The 27,725-nt window shown below is 39.5% G+C and overlaps 3 protein-coding genes across 9 annotated transcripts in view; 1 reads left to right on the top strand and 2 right to left on the bottom strand.

Annotated features, from left to right (window-relative positions):
* The window catches only part of gys2 (glycogen synthase 2), a 29,195-nt gene extending 24,784 nt beyond the window's left edge, over window positions 1-4,411 (bottom strand). For 4 of the 5 annotated variants that reach the window (XR_008566220.1, XM_054752980.1, XM_054752978.1 and 1 more), the window contains exons 1-2: window positions 4,168-4,409; window positions 197-378 (exon numbers count right to left, since the gene is read on the bottom strand). Coding sequence is in view for 4 of the 5 variants with exons in the window: in XM_054752980.1 (XP_054608955.1) it covers window positions 197-378; window positions 4,168-4,291 (306 nt within the window). In the remaining variant the exon portion in view is untranslated. Of the gene's footprint in view, window positions 1-196; window positions 379-4,167 lie in introns of all 5 variants that reach the window. The other variant, XM_054752981.1, reaches the window with a different exon arrangement.
* Window positions 4,412-6,213: 1,802 nt separating this feature from the next.
* Window positions 6,214-8,067, top strand: kiss2 (kisspeptin 2). The gene is made up of 2 exons (XM_054753110.1): window positions 6,214-6,378; window positions 7,446-8,067. Exons 1-2 carry the CDS (start codon window positions 6,267-6,269, stop codon window positions 7,703-7,705), a joined length of 372 nt encoding a protein of 123 aa, XP_054609085.1. The 5' UTR covers window positions 6,214-6,266; the 3' UTR covers window positions 7,706-8,067.
* Window positions 8,068-10,505: 2,438 nt separating this feature from the next.
* On the bottom strand, window positions 10,506-25,877 carry LOC129168161 (L-lactate dehydrogenase B chain). 3 transcript variants are annotated; one of them, XM_054753109.1, is made up of 9 exons: window positions 25,823-25,877; window positions 21,554-21,632; window positions 18,543-18,678; window positions 18,285-18,402; window positions 18,034-18,207; window positions 16,477-16,650; window positions 16,272-16,389; window positions 11,294-11,417; window positions 10,506-11,152 (listed from the first exon to the last, which is right to left on the bottom strand). In XM_054753109.1, exons 3-9 carry the CDS (start codon window positions 18,672-18,674, stop codon window positions 10,985-10,987), a joined length of 1,008 nt encoding a protein of 335 aa, XP_054609084.1. In that variant the 5' UTR covers window positions 18,675-18,678; window positions 21,554-21,632; window positions 25,823-25,877; the 3' UTR covers window positions 10,506-10,984. The 3 variants fall into 3 exon arrangements, with proteins under 3 accessions (XP_054609084.1, XP_054609083.1, XP_054609082.1); XM_054753108.1 differs by lacking the exon at window positions 25,823-25,877 and adding an exon at window positions 21,787-21,870; XM_054753107.1 differs by lacking the exon at window positions 25,823-25,877 and having other exon boundaries at window positions 21,554-21,722.
* Between the last annotated feature and the right edge of the window lie 1,848 nt (window positions 25,878-27,725).

Genomic DNA, 27,725 nt, shown 5'->3' with positions numbered 1-27,725 from the left:
TTTTACAGAACATATCATACATTTTCCGATATGTTGTTATTACTTTCATTTGTGCACAGAAACTCAAAAAAAATAGGAAAATGAACTTCATTCAATCAATTATTTATCTCCATTAAGAATACAAATTGGTATTGTATTTTATACTGATGGAGAGAGTGACTCGTCACCTTTACAACTTGTAGGATTGATCTCTTACCTGGCAGCCATTGTGGATCAGAGCATCCATGGCCTTCCGGATGCTGGGAATCGGCGGCTCACAGGCCTCCACCTGTGTCTTAAAGTTGTTCTCAAAGTAGGGCCCCAGCATGAAATAGTTCTCCCCCCATTCATCCACAGTGATTTTAGCCTTGGTCTGGATCACAGTGTAGATTCCTCCGACTGTAGGAACACAAACACATCACAAACTACATTAAACTGTCACTGACGCTGAATGTCTACACTCAGTTTGAGATGAGGTATGGCAGTGGTGTGCAAAGTGCGGGCCGAGGGCCATCCCACGGCTGTTTTGTTATTGGCCTGCAGAACATTCTAAAAAATAAAGAACACTAAAATAAACAACAACAACGGAAATGGAAATATCCACAGCAATTTTACGAGTCAAAATGTTAAGAGGAAAAGGAGTTGAAATCCGACAAGTAAAAGTTGTAATTTTACAAGAATAACGCTGTAATATTATGAGAAAAATAACTAAGAAGTTCTAATAATTATTATAAAAAGTATAAATCATTATTATAATGGGAATAATGTCACAATATTATGGCAATAAAGTCATAATATTACAAGATGTTTAATTACAAGATGAAAGTTAAAATAGTTGCAAAATATTTTTTTTTAAAACCCACCAAAAATGCAAAAATAATTACAATTTTAACAGAATAAAGTTAAAATATTAAGAGAAAAAAAATAATTTTCAAACGAGAAAAACAGTCACAATTTGTATGAGAATAAACTTGGAATATTACGAGGAAAAATGATGTCATTGTCGTTGAAATGTTAAAGAAAAAATATGTTGTTGTTTTTTTAAGTCGTAATATGAGAATTATGAGAAACTAAGAAAACAAAACAAACTTGAAATTTTTGGAAAATTAGGTTGAGGAAGAAGTTACTTAGCTTACTTAGAACTTCTTAGCATATCTACATGTGTTACGCTACGCACAATGTCCTGAAGAAGAAAGAAACTACTGGTGTACTAAATGCGCTCAGACGTCGAAGGGGTACACCAAGGAAAACATCATCAGTTGGTGACAGAAACGTTGTGAGAGATGCCAAGACAGACCCTAAAACAACTGTTAGTAACATCAGCAACAACCTCCAGAGGACCGGAGTGAAGTTATCACTACCTACTGTTCACAGAAGACTTCATGAACAAAAGAACAGAGGCTACACCAGAAGATGCAAACCACCCATTAGCAAGAAGAACAAGAAGGCCAGGCGGGAATTTTACCATAAAGTACAGAATGAGCCTCAAAAATGTTCATAAAACTTTAGTCACTGAATTTCAAGAATCATAACACGGAACATCATTAACCCAGGACCACCTGTCCTTTCCACTCTATATAAGGACACACAATATAACAATGTACAGTATATCATACAGTATGTGTATATTATACTGTATTGTATGCCCAGACTAACTTGATTAGGGACAGCCTGTATATCATATGTGTCTGTATTGTATTTGTATTTTGAATTTGTATTTGTAAAATAATTTCTCACAGCGCATGACTTCTGATTTGCTGTTTCACCCGTGCGTGAGACCTGCCGATACCGATCACGTGTACAATTCCAAGGGCTCCTGGCCAATAGGTAATGTTCATTAAACTACAACACACAAATCGTGTTTGGAGGACAAGATGTAAAGTATAACGACACCAACAGGCCCTTGAAAAAGTTAGTACGTACCCGAAGGACGTGATTTCCACTTCCCCGAGGGAGAAAAACGAGCTACAAACATTGCTTGTTTGTTTTAAAAACAAAATGTCACTGTGGTAAAAAGTCACATTTGGAGTCCGAAGGCGAGAAGCTTGAGCGGATAATTCTACCTAGCTAGCTAGCTAGCTAATTACCTGCTATAACGAAAGATGCAAGAGAAGTCGAACACCAATAGATTTGGAAGGGAGTGAACTGAATCCATTAAGGTTTTACAGACTAATGTTGTAGTGATGGAAATTTCGGCTCTTTTTAGAGAGCCGGCTCTTTTGGCTCGGCTCAATAAAAATACCAGCTCTTTCGGCTCTCAAGTGTCAGATTTTTTGTTATCTTAAATTAATTTATTACCAAATTAAGTGTATAGTGTAAACAGAGTTACTAATGTAAAAAATACATCATATCAAATGTTTATTATTTAAATGGATTTATTTAAATCCTCAGTGAACAGTTGCAAAAAATATAATATAATAATAGATCAAATTAAAAGTGCAAAACAAAAAGAAAAAGCAGCATCCAGTTCACTTTACAGAAGATTGGCATTCAAAGACTCCTCCTCCGTGTGCTGTGTGTGTTTAACCCCGCTCCTATGGGGTCACACTTTAACAGAAAAAAGCCCGAATCGGCTTTCCATTGGCTCCCAAAGACGCGAGCCTGCTTCTGTCGTTCATTTCTAAGAGCCGATTCGTTCGCGTCCGATTCTCGCGGCAATACCGGACAAAGTGTGTTCCTTGTCGTCTCGGTACGGGTGTTGGCAACCCTACGTGTCATGCACACTCACACACATGCACATTCATGTCGTAATCTCGTGACGTGAATTGTCATGACAACACGGCGATCGATTTTTGGGAAGGCATTTAATGGCGTATGCCGATCACGTGTTTTCGGCCGACAGTAATCGGTGGCCGATCTATCGGAGGCTCCCTACTATTTACAAAAAGAATTTTAAAAAGTAAACATAAAATACACAAAATATTAGTTTTGAACGTTGTCATGTATCTCCAGTAGTCGTTGATACTGGTTTGTGTTGCGCAATAGCGGTCCACAGCCAGGATTTGTTATCTTGTAACATTTAAAACAAGTGGAAATGTTTTCTTTTTTCTTCCAGTCTCTTACTTGGCACCAGCAAAGACAACACTGATATGACGATTGACGTCAGCCGGGATGACGATAAAGTACATACTGTCAGAGGACAGCATCTATAGAACAGCAAGATGGACAACATGACCGCACTCATGGACGAATAGAGACTTATTGAACTCAACATAATATTTGGAAAACAACTCACAGGGTGCCCCTGAAGTCTGGACTTACACACATACAGTACGATATACATACAGTACAGTACACTATATAATATATGTTTCATTTCATTTATAAATAATTAATGAATTAAAAAAATTAAACAATTCATTGTTTAAAACATAATTGCAATGAAGTTATAGATGCTACAATTCAAAATGAATACATTAAATTTAAAATAAATGTAAAATGTGTGTGTAAAAATGACTATATATATATATATATATATATTTTTTTTTTATATATATTTAAAATGTTTATTTAATATATGGTACACTGTATATAGTATAATATAATAAGTCAGAATTTTGCAAATAAACAATGCTAAATACCAAATATATTATGTAATATAAATATTATTTATATTATATATTCATTATTTATTATTTATTTATGTAATTGTTTTTATATATCTTTATGAATTAAAAGGAGAATAAATACACATTACAGGAAATAGAATATACCATAAGTTAAAATAAATAAAAAGGTTAACTGAATAAATATAGACAATATAATAAATATATGAAAAAATGCTGAATACAGATGAATACAAAAATATAACATCCATGTTCGAGGCAAACATGAGTATGGTGATTTGATTTAATTCGATCCGATGCTGCGGCACAATGCAGAAATATGAATGTGTTAATGTGTTTTTAATCATGTGGTTGCCTATACTGTAGCAATAGCTAGAACCACTTATCTGCAGCTTAATGTTTAACCCTTCAGAGGCAATGGACTGTCTCCACTTTCTCTGGCTTCCAATATTTACTCTGTGAGGAGCTCAGAGTTTGACCCAAAATGCAACACATGATTTTTTTTTTCCCATTATTGCCAAATGTGATCCAAATATGTGCTCTATACGTCTAAATGATATACAGTACGTGTATGTGATGGTCTATTTCGTTTTAGCAACACTTATGCGCACTAACATCTCACCTTTATTGGTGACTTCCCAGGCCACCTCAAAGAGCAGGACGTCCTCCACAGGCAGCTCATCCTCCTCCCACGCTGGCAGCACGCCACTTAAAGATGTCATGGACAGCGACCGTGACAGTGGCATCTTCAAACGTGTGGAATGCAAGCCGCTGCCAAAGGAGGAACACAACAGATTTCTTCTGGATTGGTGTGCAGATGGATGTCCAGTCCTTCTGGAGACAGGAGAACAAAACAGATACAAGGTGGGGGGGTGGTATATAACCTCCACCCCGCCTACTGCCACTAACCTTTAGCCTACCAACACACACACACACACACACACACACCACATGTCAGGGTAAAATGTTTGGTGACATCATGTATGATGGGTTGGCTTGGAAACTTTGAAGGAAAAATTGCTGTGCAGTATTGAGGGGTGTTCAAACTGCGGGACAGGGGCCATGTGCCCAGCGCTCACTTTTTATTGGCCCTCTGCACATTCTGAAATTTAAATTAATTTCTTATTAACTAAAGAAGCACTCGGAGAGCACACACCTCCTCCAAACACCACAGTTCCCCCCCTATTGTAATTCACACCAAAATAATAATCCTACATTTTTTGGATAATTCTTTGATATTTTGTACAACCTGTTTGAAACTTGTTTGTGAGTTATATGCACAAATGCCGAAAATGATCCTGTCTCACGGTGTCAAAGAATCCTTTAAAAAAAATCCCCTGGAACCAGAAGGTGATCCAGATCACCCCCAAACTTGAATCAGTTCTTGCATATCCCAATTCCTGGAAATTTCATCCAAATCTATTCAGAACATCACCTCCACGCTGCGCTTGGCAGCGGTAATGAGATATCTTATTAGATGTTACACTCATTTGCCACCTATAACACAAAGTTTTGTTGAGATAGCTTAGCATTTGATTGGTTTAGCATATCTGATGCATACAATTCTTCAATTTTTCTGTAGATGTGTCCAAACTTTTTCCAGTGAAGGGTGTGTTCAGAAAAATTTAAGGTGGTGGGGCCCCTTTAACATTCCACACATTTTACTAATTACTATACGTAAATATACAGTAAAGGCCAAGGGTTTGGACACACAAAACACAACCCAATGGTCTCAACCCCATTAAAAAGGCAAGAAATCCCACTAAGTAACCCTGACAAGGCACCCCTGTGAAGTAAAAACCATTTCGGGTGACTACCACATGAAGCGCATTGAGAGAACACCAAGGGTTTGCGGCGCTATCAAAAAAGAAAAGGGTGGCTACCTCGAGGAATCAATCTAAAGTTTAAGACATATTTTGAGTTATTTCAGACTTTTTTGTGTTCATTCATAGTTCATTCATAGTTTTGATGCCTTCAGTGAGAATCTAGTCATGAAAATAAAGAAAACGCATTGCATGAGAAGGCGCGTCCAAACTTTTGGCCTGTACTGTATACTTTAGGCTTTTTAATCTTAAATCTTCCAACGTTGTTTATTGAAATCCTTTCACACCAAAGCTTGAACCATTTACTCAATTGAAATTAGGAAACTAGGCACTGTGTGCTTTCCAGTGACGTGGACGTCATGACGGTAATCCAAGAGACTGCCTCACAGCAGCTCGGAGAAGACGAGGCGTTCGCACAAAGCGGAGGACGGAGAAGCAAGTTTTATGAAGTGATTTTTATCGACTGTTTTGCCCTTTTGCCACATTGTTCTTGTTTCCGACGGCAAATAATATCAGCATAAGTTTGCCCAGTTTGTTTCTTAGCGTGTGCTTACGGTGGTGAGTTTTTTTCAGCGCTGCAACAAAAGCGGGCAATTACGTTACACAGCACCATATTTCCCGTCACTTATTCAAATGGATGATTCCAAACTACGAACCGCGGCGTCAACATTTCTGCGAAAAGCATATGAATGATGCATTTCGTGGCCAGAAAGCAGCAGACTATTTGCAGCCTGTGAGACGTAAAAGCGTGTGATTGGCTGCAAAGGTGAGCAAGGTCACCTGTTGGGTGGGATATAAAAAAGACTGCATGGAACGGCAGCGTTAGTATCTGCTAAGTAGTCAAATACCGACATTGAAGTCCTTTGGATACATAGGAGGACGACTTATCTCTGCAGAGATGAGGCTTGCAGCTGTGGTTGTGATGTGTGCACTGATGGTTTGTCAGGATCCACGGAGTCTGGGAGCGTCTCTGCCAGGATTTTTCCCTGCGCAGGAAACACGAGGAACAGGTACGGACAGTAGAAAGTGCTTTTTACCTATTTGACACAAACAATTGATAAGAGTGTTTGTTAGATGGTTATTATAAATCTATTATTGGCATCACTACATATTGTAATCCATTGGACTAGTGCACTAATAATATTGTGTAATGCCGTAACACTTCAAATAAATATCAGGATTGCATGGTTAATTATATTATCAGACATAATAAAGTGTATCTAATACTAATATCCAATCATCGTCATCATCATACTATACTTTACAGGGAGTCCCTAATGTCTGGACATATACTACACACATACCACGTACAGCACATACATTATGCAAAGAACATATTTAATGTAATTCATCATGAATTCATACATTTAAAAAAAAATCTAATTGACAAAGTTGTTCAAAATGTAAAAACAAAAAAAACAATTGCACATATAATATCAAATATACTGTATATATATGTATATATATATATGTTTATATTATATTTCAAACATATTGAAAATTGATCAATTTAATTAAAAAGAAGACAGCATGTATTTATATTTATATTGATTTGTTTAATATATGCATGTGTCCAGACTGTAGGGACACAATAATGATGATAATAATACAGTATTATTTGAGTTGTACACGTACAGTACGTGTACTGTACTGTACTACACATACAGTACACTTCACATACACTAGAATAATAGCTGGATAGAAATTACACAAATGCAAATGTCAGTGGACCTATTAGTGTTCCCTGTGGGACACCATTTCTGCTAATGCAAACTCTGGCCAGATACTGTAGATGGATAGCTAGCGAGCTAAATAGATGGATAGAAATAACGTTTGTTATGCTAATATCAGTGGACCTAATAGAGTTCCCTGTGGGACACCACAAGCTCTCTAGATGGATGGATAGGATGGATTGATAGACTGGAGAGTGTTAATTGGGACAGTTGTTAATTGGATGTACCCTGCTTCTATAGGCCCCAAGTCCACTGGGATAGACTCCAGCTCATCCTTGACCCTGAACAGGGAATTTAGTTGTCCATGTCCACACTGGAGTCTGATTTTGTTTTTGTTTCTCAAGGTTCTGTCCTCATTCAGCTGAGAAGGAGCACCCTCGGAGACTTTTTGGAGGATCCCAGCCTGTGTTTCTCCCTGCGGGAAAACGACGCGCAGCAGATGCAGCAGCAGCTCCTCTGCAACGACCGCAGGAGCAAATTCAACGTCAACCCATTCGGCCTTCGCTTCGGGAAGCGCTACAATCACGGTTACATCTACAGGAGAGCTGTTAAAAGCGCCAGAAGGGGTCGATTTTCACCTCGCCAACCAGAGGTGCTGACCTGAAGCAAATGTAGACTTGTGCGTTATCCCGTGCAGGACCACAACAATGTGCCATGTGATCCGTAAAAAAAGAAAACACACGACTTATCTTTACACATTGTCAAAAAAGCATTTTTTAATCATATTATGTAATGACTAAATTTGACACAAGGTGGCAGTAAAACGCCATTTTTATTTACAAATACCGTAGCTTTTAAATTGCTGCCAAGAATACACGGAACAGGAAAAACATGATCAACATTACCAACTAATTATTGCCTTATTCTGTTGTGACTATTTCTTTCTCTGGTTCTTCTTATTTCCTGAGTGCGCTGTCCCGATTGAGACGCAGCTCAGACAATATTTTGTTACTATTTTTTGTAATAATCAGCCTCAAAAAGTGTTTTCGTTGGAGTCTGTTTTGTAAGTATCATTTTTTTTTATTACTATTAAAAATTCTAACATGTCTTTGTGATTGACTGCTGACCAGTTCCGGGTGCTCCCTGCCTCTCACCCAAAGTCAGCTGGGGTAGACTCCAGCTCACCTCCGACCATGATAACGACAAGCGGTATAGAAAATGAATGAATAAATACATATTTAAGTTAAAGTAAAATAAGTAGGTATCATTTTTAGGGGAAAACAAATAAAAAATAATTTTCTGGACTCGAAAATGTGTGATTGTTTAAGCCGTAGAAGTCTACACGTTTACGAGGAAAATAGATAGGTTAATAATAAATTAAAAATAATAATAATAAATAGAACTAGACAAAAATAATTGAAAAAAATGTCTCAGTTCATTAGAATTATTTTATTATTAAATATGTATGGGGCCCTACAAGTAATTGTATAAGTAAATTATTATAAGATAATATTTTACATTTTAATTATTTACATCAGTTTATTTCATTTTGGCACACCAAATAAAAACCTTCCAATTTATAGGGCAAGTATAGCTAGATCAGCATATTGTTCTACTATGTTATTAAAATAGTACCGGTAATCATTTTTAAGGGAAAAAAGTCTGCACTTTACAGACAGTATTATTACATTGTCATTAATACATTGACTCTCACGGCGCGGTAGCGGCTGTCGAGTGTTTGACCCCCACTATGCAGAGACAAGGCGATAGCGTGCAAAAATAAAGGATCTTTAATGGTGCATGAACAGGAACAAAAACGAAAGGCGACAGAGGAAAAACGGCTTCTGAGACAACAAGGTACTTGGAAATCCAGGTAAGTATACCCCTCAGGTGACAGCACCGGCGCGGAGACGAGGAACAACAGCAACAACAACGAACCAGCGCCGCACGTCTGACGACGCTGGCGTTTTAACAGCCACTAATGGTGATTGGCGACAGCTGCGCGGCCACCAGACGTGAAGCGCATGCCTCTTCCACCCAGCAGGAAGCACACCTTCCCAAAATAAGAGCGCAGGACAGGAAGCACTCGCTCCTGTCCTGCGAAACATGACATTGACAATATTTTTAAAAACATTTATTGTCAATAGTTTTGAATGAAATTGATATATACTCAATTATTTTTAACATTGTAATTATTTATACCTGTGACATTGTACTTATTTAATTTTGATACAAAAACCTTCCAATTATAGGGCAAGTAAACACTGGTATATATACACAGTGTGCCCTCGTTTATCGCGGGGATAGGTGCCCAAAGTAGCCAACTTTATTTGTTTACAATTATTATATAGGTTTTAAGATTATAAAGCCCCTCACAATACACTTAATGCACTTTTCTCAAACAGACATGAACATTTTCTCACATTTCTCTCTTGTTTAAACACTCTCAAAGTTTAAATCAATCTACTAGGTTGGACGCATTAAATTATTAAGTGACTCACGCACGTGCACTCTGACCGTGCCTCGTCCTGGCGCCGTTCGGCCGTGGCGTTTTTGTATCCTTGTTAAAACATATTGCTCCTGCCGTCATCCTCCTCCTCCAACTCCTTGAACCTAAGATTCATTTAGCCTGTTAGCTTCTTCTTCTTCTATTGTTCATTGGCGGCTAGCAAGCAGCCCACACTGTTAGCGAGTTTGCTAGTTTACAACCACAACAGAAAATGGTACAAAAGGAGATTGACAGTGGTCTACAGCCAATCAGGACGCAGAACACAATAGGCGGGTTCTCCCTTAGCCAATAAGAACTGTTGCTGCTATATTTAGCCTGCTATTGTCTACTGTGGGTTTCTAATGTACTTGTACAAGCACATAAACACATACTGAGACTAGGTGGAGCCGCACACGTCTTCAACTCTCACGAGTATACAACACCCTCTACTGGTAGCAGTAGTAAATACAATAACAGACACATACAACAAAGCACTGAGAGATCGCTCTAATACACCACAAGGACGCAGAACACAATGCACGTTTATATGCTGTTTAAAAAAATATGCAAAATTGCACTTAAAAAAATCCGCAAAACTGCAAATCCACGAAAGGTGATGTAGCGAGTTGACACGGTAGTAATCATTTTTAAGTCGAAAAGGTCTGTAGTTTTAATTTAATTAAAAAAAAAACTTGTTTATTCTTGTTATTTTATTTCTATGTAAAAACATTTTTACATTTCAATTAATTGCACCAGTGACTTTCTTTTTAAAAATCCTTCCAATTTATAGAGGCAAGGAAACATTTTTCCTAAGAAATGCTAAACAAAAAAACAGCTAATTTCTCTTAGCCAACCAGAAAAAAAAGTAATTAAGTGCTATCCAGTATACGTACAGATTCCACTGCGTCATTCCAGTTTTTATATAAGAAAAGGAAAACTACAAAAAAATATGGATAACCTGCATACATAAGAGCTCTTTGTCAGGTGGTTGAATTCATTTATTAAGTGCTTCTATCACAGAATCAGACACTTACAACTTGTGCGCTCTCAAGGTCTTTTGTACTAACCTAAATGTGCTCTGGAAAAACTGCTTCATAAGACACAAAGGCAAGAGGAAAACAGTTTGGGTTCCCTCCGGATACATCAGGTTCTCTATTTCTTTCACATTGAGTATGGGAATTTGATGAAATACACAGACGAACAAACATTTTGGTTGTGCTTGAATCTGGCGTAAAACAGCGGAAACAATCAAAAACACAAAAACCGACAAAAACACTTCAATTTACTCACAGCTTAGGAGAAAATGTGCTTAACACTTCATCGTGTCGTGATTGAAAAACACCGGCGTTGTGCGTGAACAGAATGATCAAAGTCCGACACAGAGGAATGACATGAAATGATAAAATTGTGCATGTTGACTGGCATCTCTGGATCATGGCGGCCTACTTCTGAAGCTTACACGTCCTTGAGGCCCTTCTGGATGCCCCACAGAGTGTCGGCGCTCTTCTTCAGCTGGGCAACTTCGGCCTCCGTCAGGCTGACATTGATGACGCTGCTCACGCCGCTGCTGTTCAGCACGCACGGCAGGGACAGGAAGACCTCCTCCCCAATGCCATGCATGCCCTTTGGTAAACAGACATGTACACTTACAGTTGGGGAAATACAGACACATGCAATGCATCATACTTACTGTGATGGTGTATGAGGATCATTTTCTATTACAGATCATTTGTCCTGAATGACACTTCAAAAAAAAAATCTGACCTTGACCATGGTGGAAACAGGGTGGACACGACTCATGTTCTTGACGATGCTCTCGGTCAGGTCGGCCACGCTCAAGCCGATGGCCCAGTTGGTGTAACCCTTCAGCTTTATCACCTCATAGGCACTGAAATGCAAAAAACCCCAACAGAATGTGTATGTGAACGACACCGCTAAGCATTCACTAATAGCCAGTGTTAAATGCGGCGTGTTATTACGCACTGACATCTATATCAAACATCTGGATGTGGCTTCAGGCGCCATCGTTCTGCAGGAAGATAAATAGCTGGTCAACAAGAGTTGTGGTTACTCACCGGAGTCCCAAAGCTTTCAAAATGGCTTTATAACCTTTTCCAAACTGGTAGATCTCAGTGATCTCAATCAATTGCAGTTAAGTTATGTTTTAACGGAGGGGAGAATCACTTTTCCGCACAGGGCTACGTAGGTTTGGATTTTTTTCCCGCCTTAATAATAAAAAGTTTCATTTAAAAAATGCATTTTGTGTTCACTTGTGTTGTCATTGACTAATATATACATTTGTTTGATGGTCTGAAACATTTAAGTGTGACAAACATGCAAAAAAAAATTAATCAGGACAATTTTTCACACCGCTGTACATAAAATGTGCTTAATATGCATATTTTTGGACTAAAAATAGGCCGTGGTCACCCACGAAACAGCGGCCATTTAGTAATGAATTCATTTTTGAAAAAAAAAACACGATAAAGTGAGGTAATTACGGACGACTGTAATAACTTTTGAAAAACAGAAGACAATTCAATCCACAAGCACTTCAATGGAGCAAATGTTGAACACATGCAAACAGTCCGAGACCAGCACATGTCTTGAATAATTTCATAAAACAAAACACTAATGCCACAAAAACAAACACTTTCCTGTAACGCCAAAACTCGGCAAAGCCATGTACATTTTCACATTGAAACATAAACGCCTCCCCGTTACTTCGATAGCAAGATCATCCATGTAAACCTCGCACATGCACGCAAAAATCATATTCCTTTTGCTCTTTTTCTAGCAAGCTTCTCCAGCCCAGCGATGAAGAGGTTAAAGAAAATGCATGCATGGAGAAGCACATGTGTAGCACAGTGTGCTGGTAATTACATAAGTGAGTGTTGGATGCTCTTAATACGCATTACTCCGGACAGATTGCATTAAACTGACCACAGCTGCAAGTAGCAATCCTCACGGGGCCGTTTGTACTAAAACTGTTGTCATCGTTTGGCCTCGGATAACAGAAACACGCTCAGCCTTCCCACTTGACACACAGCAGCACCAAACACAATCCATTCATGTATTGATTGTCTTTAAACATCAGGCGATTCTTTACTGCCTGTCTTATTGTCTCTGACATGACATTAGTTAACAAGTACACTGGTTAAAAGGTTTGTACTTTTCATGGTCGAATTTTGATCGGAGTTTTACATGAGCACTGATAAATAGCTTAGTATTCGTCCTGCATATCTATTCAGCCGCATGTTGGATGGGTTCAACTTGAGCTTCACGTTTGCCAACTTGCAGTCGCTATGATTTAAGCCTGCATGTTAATTTAATACATACAAGCAGCGATAAAGCCTCATCTCCTCTCTCTCATCCTGACACGCACATACGTTGACAGGTTTTCACAGTGCGGGGGTCGGAACACCGATATCAAGGAAATCTCAAGATTAAACACTCTCAAAGCACAACGTAATCATCAAACTCGCTTATTCGTTCATACAACTCACACGGCACAATGAAGACGGTCTTGCTCTGTCTCCTTCCTTTTGTCTGCTCTGAGGCGTTCAGGCGCACTCATAATTGTGAGTGTTAGGTGAAAGTTGTTTTACATTTTTATTCACGTGACCCCTATGGCAATTGGCGTACCCCTGGGGTAAAGACTGCTGATTAAAAACATACACATGTACGAGGGGTGTATGAAAAGTTTTAAGCATCGCGTATAAGAAGCGTTGATGCGTGGTCAAACCTGTCATTTTTTGAAAGTTCAACCTTTTTTAAATTTGTACTCCCGCCAAATTTGAAGATTCTAACATGCTTCTCATATTTTTTGCAGATTTTTGAAGAAGCAAGGGTCAAGGATTCAGTGCAAAATGGAGAAAACAGAAATCCGAGCGGTGGCTCCGTGTACTCAGTGGCTGCCATGACAACAATTCACGACTGTGGATTCGAACTTGTCCCCCGTCCACGTTATTCGCCAGACCTGGGCCCCTCCGACTCCCGTCTTTTCACCCAGATGAAAAAAGCCTTGGCTGGCCGCCATTTTGCCAGCGATGATGACGTCATAGCTGCAGTTGAGGGGTTTCTTGAGTCCCAAACAAAAGAGTTCTTCGACGTAAAAGTGCTGGAGCAAAAGTGTGCAGCCCTTGAGGGGGACTATGTTGAAAAATAAATGATCAAAAATCCCTTATCCTTTTTAGTTTTTCTGATGCTTAAAACTTTTCATACACCCCTCATATATATGTTTATATATATATATATTAGGGACAAATTATGAAAAAATGATAAAAAAATTTAATCAGATTAATCACAGTTTTTTAAATTAATTAATAATTATTCATCACCATTAGCAACTATGTCTGAAATATGCCCATTTTCACTGTATTTAATGAACAGCAAGATAAATGACAGGACGGGATTATATGCATTTGTATGTAATAACAGCTCCAAATGAACTGAATATGTCAATCAAGCTAAAAGACACCACACAAGTCTAAAAATCTATTTGTCTAACATTAGTCTCTTTAATAGTAGCACGACATTTGAATCGCACTTTAAACCGTGTTATTATGAGCAATGAGGGGTTGCGTTCAAAGACATAATGTAATTTAAGGTAAGTTTACTTGTTTTCGGTGTATTTTCCAGCATACTTAAATGTAGCAAATTGTACATCCGTACGATCCACTGTACTTCCGTCTGCCGTTATAACAGAGAGGCGTGCTTGCCCTGGTGCCTATGCTTTAATTACAATTAACAACATGCTGTTAACGTGTTATTTTCGACAACCTTTATATATACTGTATATATATATATACTGTATATATATATCAAAATGGAGCACTACAGGGTTAGTTTCTGGGTCTGTTTCCGTTTGCATGTATTGCTAACGTCATTATTATGGCTAAGCAGCGTGTGACGACAACAGCAACATAACTACTGTCCAGTAACACAGCATTAAACTTCTTGTTCAGTGCAAAGTAAGCTTCAGAATAAAAGCAGGACAGTATTAACCTGGATTTTACCACAGCATCTAACAAAATGCGCCAATTATTATTATTTTTTTTTAGATTCTTAGCCACCAGAATAAAGATTTGCGACTCTACCGCAGAAGATCTGTTAGAAAAGAGTATAAAATATGTGAAAGCAGAAGAAGCGTTATTAAAAAATCTGCACAAAATAAGAAAAACCATATCAACAAACGAGCATAGGTTGAAAAATCTTTCAATACTGCCCATCCTCCTAACTGCTCTGGCTAAAGAAACAAGTAACTATGCACGCGTTACCTGTGGGTTCGGTTATCTTAATGAGTGAGCCAGTCCGAGGTCCTTTCAATTAAACAGGTTCAATAACTAATTCATGGATTGTTAGTTTGCCGCATGGTCGATTAAGACTATTTAGCCAAATGCCCCGTCCCTCATTATGACTAGTCAAAGATAAATATAATATACTGTTGTAGTTATGCACCATATTCCTATGCTAAAACTAGTTTGCCATATTTGCATAAGAAGTATGATGGAAGGAAGTTCTCAGTGGCATGTGGGGGGGCCACGTGAGGCCAAACTAATCCTTTCACATAATGACCACAAGTATGAGTGTGAGTGTGAGTCACGCCAGTGGTAATCTGGAATGCTGCTCGGCAGGTAGAGTCCAGAAGATGATATTTACTTTTTAAAACTACATATTATGGTCAAGAATTGTCTTTTATTTTGATTCCCTTACTTCCTATTCCTAGGAGGCGCACCTGCCTCCTAGGTGTATGATTAGATATTACACTAATTTGCCTTGTCACCTGTAACACAAAGCTAAGATGTGGCTTCACCCACATCGGACGGCTTTTAGCATCTTTAATGCCCAAAATGTATCACAGGTTATGGTAAAGTTGAAAAGTGTGACGATAACCATAGAATCAGAACTGTTGTTACCAGATAGCAATACTGTCGTGAGGGAAGTGTCTCTGGCCTGACCGCTCAGTAAAGGGTGACAATACCCGGTCTTAAAGGGAGAGTGATGTATTTCATCATATTTCATGTAGCGACTAAACTGCAGATGGCAAGGTGTCTATTAGGGAGAAAGCATCTTAAAATAATATAAAATCAAATATGTTTAGCATTTTAAATGATACTCCATGTATTTTATAATACATGACTATTACACACATTACCAAAGAGACTGTTGATGTCCTTCGGTAGGTTCTGCTGTTTTGGTTAGCGACAAAGTTCTGTTACCTGATTATTTGTATGCTTGTATAACAGCTGAAGATGTCACTTAAAACGGCGCCTGTACAAAATAATATTGGTTTGCCCCCGGGAAACAGACTATTTAACTTATCTTGAGAGGCTTGCTCATCAAGTCTGGGTCCACCGGGTTCTTCTTATTACTAAAAAGTGTCTGCTAAAGTCGACGTTGTGAGACCCAAAGGCTAAGCGGCGTGCAACGACAGCAGCGACATAACTACTGTCTAGTTACAGAACGTTGGAACATGCATACTGTGACTTCCTGTTCAGTGCAAAGTAAGCTTTGACACAAAAAAAAAAGCATGTGAGTATTAACCGGGACCGGTATTAACCATATCTTTGGCCAAAGTCACAGCTAAATGTGCAAGCAACGGCTCGTTTTGGTTTCGATTTCCGTTATGTTGACAACCGCTTATGTCGACGGGAGTCAGCGGGTCCCGGGGGCGTCGACTCAAACGGGTTTTACCGTTTTAATTACCATCATAACTAACATTCCACCGTACACAGCATACCTGTCAACCACAGCCTTATGTGTGGCATTCCATTGTTCTTTATCAGCATCAGTGCCGATATCAGCATTCAGTTTTTGCAAGTTGACCCCAGCGACATTTGCGCCACTCCACACAGGCACTGAAACAGTAGAGTGCTCTATTAGCAATCATTTCAGCATGACTCGTTTCAGCATTTCAGAAAAACAAAAGGTCTGCGGACACCCACCGCTGGTGTCCCCGTGCTCGCCCAGGACCCATCCGTTGAAGGAGCTGGCGTGGATGCCGAGGCGCTCGGCCATCATGAAGCGAAAGCGAGCCGAGTCCAGGTTGGTGCCGCTGCCAATGACGCGATGCTTGGGCAGGCCGCTCAGCTTCCACGTCACATAAGTCAGTATGTCCACTGCGAAGGGTTTTAGCATCCAATGATTACAACAACGACATGTGGAGGCACACTACAGTGGAATATGACATCACATTAGATTAGATTAGATACAACTTTATTGATCCCTTAAGGTTCTAGTAGCAGCAACACTGTATGCAGTATACAAGACAGTAGTAGCAATAGCAGCAAAGCAAAGCAGAATACTCCAACTAAGTATTAGGGTCACTTACTGTAAGTCCCCCCCCTCTTCATAGCTGTCTCAGGCAATGCTTGTAACATAAAGATACAAGTTTTTTCTCGTAAATTTGCAGGAAGAAAATCGTAAATTTATTCTCGTACTATTGCAAGTTTTTTCTTGTAAATTTACGACTTCCTTCTCGTAAGTGTACAACTTTTTTTCTCGGAAATTTACGACTTTATCCTCAAAATGTCAGATTATTTCAATACTCCGTCGTAACAGGCATTGCCTGAGACAGCTATGAAAAGGGAGACTGACGTGATCTTTGGCCTTGGGAAAAGGTAATATTACGACTTTTTTTTCTCGTAAATTTGCAACTTTTTTTCTTGTAAATTTACGACTTTATTCTTGAAATGTCAGATTATTTTAATACTCCGTCGTAACAGCCATTGCCTGAGACAGCTATGAAAAGGGGGACCTATGTGCTCTTTGGCCTTGGGCAAAGGTAATATTCCGACTTTTTTGTCATAAATTTGCGACTTTTTTTGTTGTAAATTTGCGACCTTTTCTCGCATAATTTTACGAGATTTTTTCTCGTAATTTTATGAGATTTTTCTTGTAAATTTACAACTTTATTCTTGAAATGTCAGATTATTTTAATACTCCGTCGTAACAGCCATTGCCTGAGACAGCTATGAAAGGGGGGCTTATGTGCTCTTTGGCCTTGGGCAAAGGTAATATTACAACTTTTTTTCTCCTAAATTTACAACTTTTTTTCTCGACTTTCTCGACTTTTGTTTTCGAGAATAAAGTCGTAAATTTACGGGAATTAAGTCGTAAATTTACGACTTCATTCCGAGAGAATGAATTTGTAAATTTACGAAAATGAAGTCGTACATTTACGGGAATTAAGTAATAAATTTAGGACTTCATTCTCGGAAATTTACGACTTTATTCTCGAAATCTCAGATTATTTTAATACTCCACCGTAACAGGCTTTGCCTGAGACAGCTATGAAAAGGGGGATTTATGTGAAATTTGGCCTTGGGCAAAGGTAATATTACCACTTTTTTTTTCTTATAAATTTACAACTTTATTCCCGAAATCTCATATTTCTCTTTTTCAATACTCCGTTGAAGAATACAAACAGCTATGAAATAAAAAAAAGTGCAAGGCTAAAATTCAGACTTGACTACTACTTAACATCAAAATGTTGTATTTACCAGGGTTGGAGACAACGATGAGAGTGCACTGTGGGCTGTACTTAATTATCTGAGGGATGATGGACTTGAAGACATTGACGTTTCTCTGTACCAGGTTGAGGCGGCTCTCGCCCTCCTGCTGACGGACTCCGGCTGTCACCACGACCAAGCGAGAGTTGGCCGTCACTGCGTAGTCTGAAGGACGAGAGTTATGTTGACGCACCAAGTGTTGTGAAGGTGCTGCTGTGTTGCAGGAGCCACGGGTCCCTGACCTTTGTCTGCAACAATCTTGGAGGTCTTAAGGAAAAGGCTGCCATGCTGCAGGTCCATCACCTCTCCCTTCAGACGATCCTCCATCACGTCCACCAAAGCCAGCTCATCACACAGATCCTTACAAAAGAACATTCAAACACTAAATTCTCCTGTACAACCCAAACTGAAGGTTTATTCCATGTTAAGTCCCGGTAGGTGGCTCCGTATCCAGTACGTCTGCCCATGTGACGTATGAGACGCTGAGGATGAAGGCTTACCCGCAGGAGGATGCTGATCGCACAGGCCATACCCACTTGGCCCACCCCCACCACCGTCACTTTGTTCCTGGGGGGCTCAGTGGAACTACCAGGCAGAGGGCTGATCAACTTCTGTAGGACCGACGACATCATAGAACTGTATGGGAAAAAAATGATATTAACATCACACAGTAGTGATGATAGAGCTTTTAGAGCCGGCTCTTTGCATCGCTTTCGCGATGCATCACAACACATCGCAACACAATGCAAAGCATCGCAACGCAAAGCATGGCATTGCTTCCGCAATGCAACGCATCGCAGTGCATTGCATCGCAACACATCACAAGGCGACGAATTGCAACTCAACAAATTGTAACTCAACGCATCGCAACCCAATGCAATGCACCACAACACAAAGCATCGCAACGGAAAGCATCGCAACGCATCACAAGGCATCGCAACGCATCGCAACGCATCGCAACGCATTGCAACGCATCACAATGCATCGCAACGCATCGCAAGGCAATGCAAAGCATCACAGCACATTGCAACACACCGCAACACATCACAACACAACACATCACAACGCAATGAATTGCAACTCAACATCGTAACTCAACACATTGCAACACAATGCAATGAAATTCATCACAACACAAAGCATCGCAACACAAAGCATCACATGACTTTCGCATCACTTTCGCATTGCAACACATCGCATGGCAACCCATCGCAATGCGCTGCACTGCATCATAACGCAACACATCACTTTCGCATTGCAATGCAACACATCGCAACACAACACATCACAATGTAACGAATTGCAAATCAACTTATCATAACTCAACACATCGCAACACAATGCAATGCACCACACCGCGAAAGCATCGCAACGCCAAGCATCGCAAGGCCAAGCATCGCAATGCAAAGCATCGCAACGCAAAGCATCGCTTCCGCAACACATCGCAATGAAAAGCATTGCAGAGCATCGCAGCACAACACATCACAACGCAAGGATTTGCAACTCAAAATATCATAACTCAGCGCATTGCAACACAATGCAACGCAATTCATCACAACGCAAAGCATCGCAACGCAAAGCATCGCAACGCAAAGCATCGCAACGCAAAGCATCGCAACACAAAGCATCGCAACGCAAAGCATCGCAACGCAAAGCATCGCAACGCATCATCGCTTTCGCATCGCTTTCACATCACAATGCAACGCAATGCATGGCAACACCACACATTACAACGCAACGCAACACATCTCAATGCAACGCACTGCATCATAACACAACACATCGCTTTCGCATCGCATCGCAAATGCAACGCAACACAAAGCAATGCACCACAACTCAAAGCATCGCAACGCAAAGCATCGCAACGCAAAGCACCACATCGCTTCCGCATCGCTTTCGCATCGCTTCCGCATCGCTTCCGCATCGCTTCCGCATCGCTTCCGCATCGCTTTCGCATCACAACGCAATGCAACGCCACGCAACACATGGCAATGCAACGCACTGCATCATAACGCGACACATCGCTTTCGCATGCATCGCAACGCATCACGTCCACATGTTATGCTGCTCTTCGACTACGTTGGACATTTGCGGATACATTTGTGGCAAATTGTGATCATCCATCCATCCATCCATCCATCCATCCATCCATCCATCCATTTTCTATGCCCTTTCTCCTCTTTAGGGTTGCGGGGACATGCTGGAGCCTATCCCAGCTGACTTCGGGCGACAGGCGGGGTACACCCTGGACTGGTCGCCAGCCAATAAAGCACAAATAAACAAAAGCAGAGCAAAGATCAAACAAGACAGTGATTGCAGTGATTGCATCAAGCTGAGCCATTAGCTCCTCCTTTAGCTCCTCTAGTTGCTCCTCTTGGAGCCTCCTCAAGATTTAACTTAGCACTTTACATTCAAAAACAGTTGCAGGCTTGATGAAGCGCAGTTGTACAGTACACTACAGCAAACTACAACCACATTGTTAAACATATTGTTAAATGAATACCTCTCTCTTAGCGTTAACTATTTTTAAAGCTGCATGCGTGTCGAATGAATGTTACGATGGAAAAAAAAAAGGTACAGCCAGTCAAAATTTCAAGATAGTACACTCTGGACTTTTCCTATTTTCATTATTTCCAATGAAGAATAACAAAAAATGAGATGTGGGTCGCAAATGGCCCCCCTGGGGTCAGTTTTGTTCGATTTTTTCCCCCAAATATTTTAGCTTAAACCCCAACTTGTACAACTTTTGGACTTCAGAGACTCAACTTTATGACAAAATAACTAAATTTTGTATTCAGCGGAACAGTTCCGGGCAGATGATTGCTTTATCAAGGTCAAATGTATGAAGTGGTCACAAAATGGGGGCACGTCTTTTTTTTCTTAACGCTACAAATCTGCAGAGGCCTTCCTCTAAATCCAGTTTAGCATGCATCGTGCACGCTAAACGGAACTCAGCGCTATCACTTTTTAAAGCACCCAGGCTGTATTATTTGTAATATTGTAATAATATTAGTATCAAATATCTATTTTAACAGGTGGTATGAGGAGGTGGTTTGAGTGCTGAATGCAGTGCAGCCTCATGGTCCAGACAATGGCAGGATTAGCAAAATGACACATTTTAACCTGCTAAAACCAGCCAAATAAGATTTATATATTTAAATCTATACATCACTTCAGCAATAGAGTGTCTCCAATGCGCACACAAGCAGTTTAGACAGGCTTTAAAAAGGCCCCTTTAGACGCTTTTTGGGTAGAAATGAGGTTATGTAATTGTGGCTGCCATCTTTATTACATTTTAAGTATGTTGTCTCACCTTTCAACGATACTCACGCGTGTGTTTGATATGTATGTTTGTATTGAAACATAATCAAGTGCAGGGTGTCAGGTTAGGGGATAAATACGCCAAATTACATCGGGAAATCCTGCGGTCGAACTATGAAATGAGTGCAATTTAGCGGAGCAATTCCACTCGGACGCATGCAAAAAATGTAAATAGTAATAATAGGCTTACGTGTTCTTGTGGATTTTATCCGTGAAATCTGGTCCTGGACAGAAGCAGGTGGGGAGTCAGCGAGGAGGCTGCTGGAGAACTGGAGAGAGACAGGAGGAGGAGGAGGATGAAGATCATACGTGACAGATTGGGGCTTTGTATGTGTGCGAGTGTATGTGCGCGTGCATGTGAATTACAAACATATCATGTAGAAAATATCCAGAATCATGGATATTGTAGGAAGACTACAGTACCGTTTTTTTTTTGCACAAATCACGTGTGGTTCCTGTCCGTCTGTCTGTCCATTAATGTAAGTACAGTAATGTAAGTTTGCCAGCGCCCCCTAGCGACGAAGGTACCACAGTATGACAATTCTTTCATTCTCAACTGATCGTTTGCGACTCAAAAGCGGATCGCAGTTTACCAGTTCTAGATGGTAGGGGTGGGTGGGTCGATACGAATATTGATCTATCAGGATACCAATGGTGTGTCAGTATCAGGTCGACCTTAGATGAGAATGGCATTTTTCAGTTCTTGTCTTGTTCTATGTGTAGGTTTTAGCCTTTTTTTGCCAAATTAAAAATATCAAAATGCCAACTTATAGTAACAATGACGAAGAGCATTTGTACATTAGTGATTGTGGGCTGAGCGATCCTAATATACTGTAGATACCAAGCATGATATCTGTACCAGGTAGATCGTGACAATTAATAATGACGAGATCGATATGTTTCAGTTGTCTTCTTTGTATATTTTTCACAATTATTTGTGTTTTTTTAGTTGTGTTTTTCATATTGTTACATTGTTGTTGTTATATTTACATATTTGTATTTATTATTTTATTATTATTATGTTGAAATTGTTACATTGCTTTATGTTTTTGATTTAATGTCCTGTTAAGTTGTACGACAGAGTATTAGGGCCACATCGGGAAAAAAAATCTGTGATTTCGAGAAAAGAAAGTTGTAAATTTACAAGGATAAAGTCGTAAATGTATGAGAAAAAAAAGTCGGAAATTACGAGAAAAGTTGCAAATTTACAAGAATAAGGTTGTAAATGTATGACTTTATTGTAGTAAATATTACGACTTTTTAAAAATATTTTAGTTTTTTTTTATTCACAGGAATAAAGTCGTGAATGTATGAGAAAAAAGTCGTAAAATTACGAGGATAACGTTGTAAATTTATGAGAAAAAAAAGTGGTCAAATCACGAGAATAAAGTCGTAAATTTATGAGAACAAAAAAGTCGTAAAATGACGAGGATAAAGTTGTAAATTAATGAGAAAAAAATTATAAAATCACGAGAATAAAGTCGTAAATTTACGACAATGAATTCGTAATATTACGTGTCATCGTGTCATACTGTACTTGTCAGAGGGAAAATAGAGCACAGCTCTTCAGGAAGGAAGGAAACTTTTCTCTTGGTTCAGGCAAGCTTCATTACCCCGCCCCCTCCACATGCCCAAGGCCAACAGTCACATAAGTACCCCCTTTTCATAGCGGAATTTTCCGACTTTTATTCTCGTACATATTACGACTTTTTTATTTTTATATATATATATTTTTTTATTTATGAGAACAAAGTTGTAAATTTACAAAAAAAAAAGTTCGAAAATTACGGGGATAAAGTTGTACATTTACAAGAATAAAGTCGTAAATGTATGAGAAAAAAAGTCGTAAAATTACGAGGCTAAAGTTGGAAATTTACGTCAAAATAAGTTGTAAAATTACAAGTTATTCTCGTAAATATTAGGACTTTTTATTTTTTTCGATTTTTTTCAATTTTATTTACGAGAATAAAGTCGTAAATTGACAAGAAAAGTCGTAATTTTGCGAGGAAAAAAGTCGCAAAATGACAAGAATAAAGTGGTAAATTTACGAGAACGAAGTCGTAATATTACGTGTCATCGTGTCATACTTGTCAGAGGGAAAACAGAGCATACGTAGCGCTTCAGGAAGGAAGTAAACTTTCCTCTCGGTTCAGGCACGCTTCCTTACAGTCACATAAATCCCGCCTTTTCATAGCTCTCTTGGTCAATGAATGTAACATAAAGTTACAAGATTTTTCTTGTAAATGTAGGACTTTATTCTCGTAATATTACGACTTTATCCTCAAAATTTCTTATAATTTTAATACTGAGACAGCTATGAAAATGGGGGACTTTTGTGACCCTTGGCCTTGGCCTTTATTCTCGTAAATTTACAACTTTAATCTCAAAATCTCAGATTTTTTTTTTCAGTGTGGCCCTAATACTAAAACTGCTCACTCATAAATTTGATAATATCTTATTTCTTTGCTTAAAATCTTTGTCCTGTGTTTAAATGTGATTATAATCACGATCGACAAATGAAAGGCAAAAGCATTCAATGATCTTCCTTGAAAAATCTTAAGCTGAGTTACATTGCGAGTCATAACAGGTTGCAATGGTAACAATTCGGTTGTATTTTTTTTAATTTAAATCATTCTTAATTGTAGTCATTATTAATTTAAAAGTTTAATAATTATTTATTGAATTTATTGTTTATTTATTATACTTTCTTTGTATAATGTATGTATTGTGTCAAGCTAAAGTATAATAATATAATAGTTTACCTTGTAGTTCAAATTACACAAACACCAATAGGGTAAAATCCTCTTTGATACACAGAAGTGTTTTAGCAGATATTTATCATACAGTATTATGATATATTATGACTATTCTCAATTTTTGTGCCTCCTGTGTGGCTCTAGCACTCAATTGTGCAAGCATAATGATGATACAGAACGCAAGAGACATGAACAAACATCAGTCAAAGAGTGTTTGCTTCATGATGCAACCACTGATCGTTGAAATGTGCGTGCATTAGCTTTGATGAATAAGATGTCCCGACATGCTCGTTTTTACATGGTAGCAATACCAGCCCCCAGTGTGCATTGCGGCAAAGAAAAAACCCTGCAGCCAACGGGGTGTCACACATGCATGAGAACACGCTGTACCCGACAACCCCTGCTGATGCTGCGCACGTGATTCCATGATGGTGGTGGTGGTGATATAGGCTGGTGCCCAATGGGACGTCGTGTTTCTTTCCCCATCCAATGGCACTGCAGAGGGGGCTCATCCCTTAAAGCATCAATGGGCTGCGTCGGGAGCTTTTGTTTGCATGTTTGAGGACCGTTACATTTGAACCATGAAGGGAGAGGGGAGGATTAGACCTGTTAGGGGCAGGAGGCGGGCCTATGGTTACATAACATAACAAAACCTCCTCATCATAGAATGAACCTCGCTCACATAATAGTTTATATTCTCATATAGAATCAACAATATTGTCCTGTGTGTGCTTGGTGACTCTAATTAAATGCGAATTAAATGACAGGAGTTAGCGATACTGCATATTTTGGTATGGTTCCATCCATCCATCTTCTATGCCACTTATCCTCATGAGGATCGCAGGGGTATGCTGGAGGCAGGGTACACCCCGGACTGGTCGAGTATGGATCCAATACCGAGTACATACAGGGCCAGCATACCAATACTGGTACCGATACTTTTGACTGAAAATGTTTCCAGGATCACTGAACGATTTTCAGATGAACAACACAACATAAAAAAAGAGATATTTGCCAACATAAACATGAAAGAGAACCAAAACATATTGATCCCATCCCGCGAGTATCAATCCAATTACTGATACCACTCGTGACATCACTACTATCAATATTTGGATAACGTGAGTGTTTGAATAACCAAACGTTTGCAGTAAAGCTCACCACTAAGTTACTGAAAATGTTGGTATTGAGTCAGTACCAAGTCAATACAGCGCCAGTACTGCAGATACCAATACTTTTTCCATGAAATTGTTCAATCTCATACTGATACTTCCCTTGGCATCGAAACTATCCATATTTGGATTGATCCGAGATGACCTGACTAATTTAAATAAAGTACTATGTATGTAATCTCTATATAAAACTATTACCTTAGCTAATAATGTAAATCATTTGTGTTTCTTCTTCTGTTGGTGGTTGTTGCTAAAGAGGTTAAGGCCCTCAGTATAGTAGCGGGCGATACTGCAGACGCTGGTATCAATCCAAGTAATTGCAGGACTTCCCTCTCCCCGGCCACTTCATCCAGCTCCTCCCGGCAGATCCCGAGGCGTTCCCAGGCCAGCTGAGAGACATGGTCTCTCCCACGTGTCCTGGGTCTCCCCCGAGGCCTTTTACCGGTCGGACGTGCCCTGAACACATCCTCAGGGAGGCCTTTAATTTGTAAAACACAGCTCTAGAACCTCCTGGTAGACAGCTGCACTGACCTTGGACCTCAGAAAACAGCAGCAGATGACATGGCACCCCAAACCATCACATCACTTCGGAAGTCCCAGAGTCTGGAGGAAGACAGGAGAAGCACAGAATTTGGGATTTTCCCTAGTTTTCAGTTATAATCATCAAAATGAAAAGAAATAAACATTTTAAATATACCAGTCTGTGTGTAATGAATGTATATGATACACACGTTTCTCTTTTTTAATGAAATTACTAAAATAAATCAACTTTTTAGTCATGTTCTAATTTATCGAGCAGCACTTGTATACACTGTATTACCCATACAGTATTAAAGCATACTTTTCCAGCCCCCATCCCCCTTCCATCCTCCAGTCGGACCCCCATGGTCATGTGACCAAGCACAATATCATTGAGCTCCCAAGTCTGATGGCACGAGGCTGGAAGGTCAATGAATGGACGCATGAATGCACTGGCACACAGACAAGGTTTTCAATGCCCTAATTCTTGCTGACTCTTTGCTTTGTCTCGCATACACGCCACCAGGGTTTGGAGGGTTGTAGCACCAGGCTGTTAGGGTGTTAAACATGTAACGTGTGAAAATGTTTCCTTGCGAGATAGCTAGTCAAAAGGATTCCACTCTAGATAAAAATCCATAGGAAAATGTATATTTAAATAAAATTATAAGCTAAAGGAAGCTCCCACATACCAGGAGTTGAAGTGAGTGAAAACCAGGAAGCCTAAACACTAGACTCTGAATTTTTTGGTATTACCAAAAAAAATCCACTAGAAGTCGGCCTGAAATGGGGCAAAAACAAGCGAACAATTCGAGGCCAGGATACACTACTCCAGGGGTGGGCGGGGCATTTGGTACCGTGCCTTCAGTGGGGACTTGACCGACTAAATCCACGTTTGAATGCCACCATTGTCACATCACAATTATACAAACCATCAATGATATACAAAAACTAGGGCTGTCAATCATATACAGTTGGAAGTCCCCCAGTTTTTGAACGCTTAATGCGAGCGGCGATTTATCCCATTTTGTTTGACCGCCCTTCAACGCACTCTGCCCAGTTCTCACGCGCTGCACAAATATATACTTTATTCACCTACAAGAGAAATTCACACAGACTATTACACTATATTTTCACCCTTTTTCTTTCTGCAGCCTCCGAAGGACCCAGCTCATGCTGTCGATGGAGGCCACACCTTCGAAGGCACCTCCTCCAGCCGCGACCAGCGTTGTGAATTTGGGTGGTCGAGCCTTCCGGACACTTCCTGGTTGGTTCACGTGTGCTCATTTTTACCCTGACGTCATGTGGTGGCGATATCTGCCATTCAGGACCGCAAAGGAGAGCGAAAATAGAAGGAAAGTGAAGGGTAACAAACAATGTGACATCATAGAAGCAAAGATTACATAGCAGTGTAGATCCTTGGAGACCCGCTTGTTCAATATAGTATGTAAATAAATAGTCATTTATTCTGTAAATGACCACATTGTATTGTTATACAATTGTCCCTTTTTATCGCGGTTAATTGGTTCAGGGAAGTAGGATTCAATATTACTAAATGGCATATTTTTGTAGTTATAGCATAGAAAACCTGTTTATGACTTTCTAAATACGGGTTTTAGCATTATTAGAGCCCTGTAGACATGAAATAACCCCCCTGTAGTCAATTTTACACGCCTATTATTCTTGTTTTATTTTTGTTTTTCTATTATTATTCTTATATTGTTTGCATCACATTGTGCAGGCTATGGGATCACTGCAGGGACATAACAGACGGCCACTGCTCACATAGGAAGCTCGCGAGCTACCTCGTTAGCCTGTCCAGCTTTTCTAATCTTAAAAAAGTATTTCAAACAGAGTGGGGAAGAAGGACAAAGTAGCCAAAAACCTACCACTTCCACGCGGAATGAGAGGAGAAACA

This window comes from Dunckerocampus dactyliophorus, chromosome 15, assembly GCF_027744805.1.
Source record: "Dunckerocampus dactyliophorus isolate RoL2022-P2 chromosome 15, RoL_Ddac_1.1, whole genome shotgun sequence".
Classification (NCBI taxonomy): Eukaryota; Metazoa; Chordata; class Actinopteri; order Syngnathiformes; family Syngnathidae; genus Dunckerocampus; species Dunckerocampus dactyliophorus.
The sequence above is the reverse complement of the archived record's forward strand: the minus strand, read 5'-3'. Positions and strand labels throughout refer to the sequence as shown.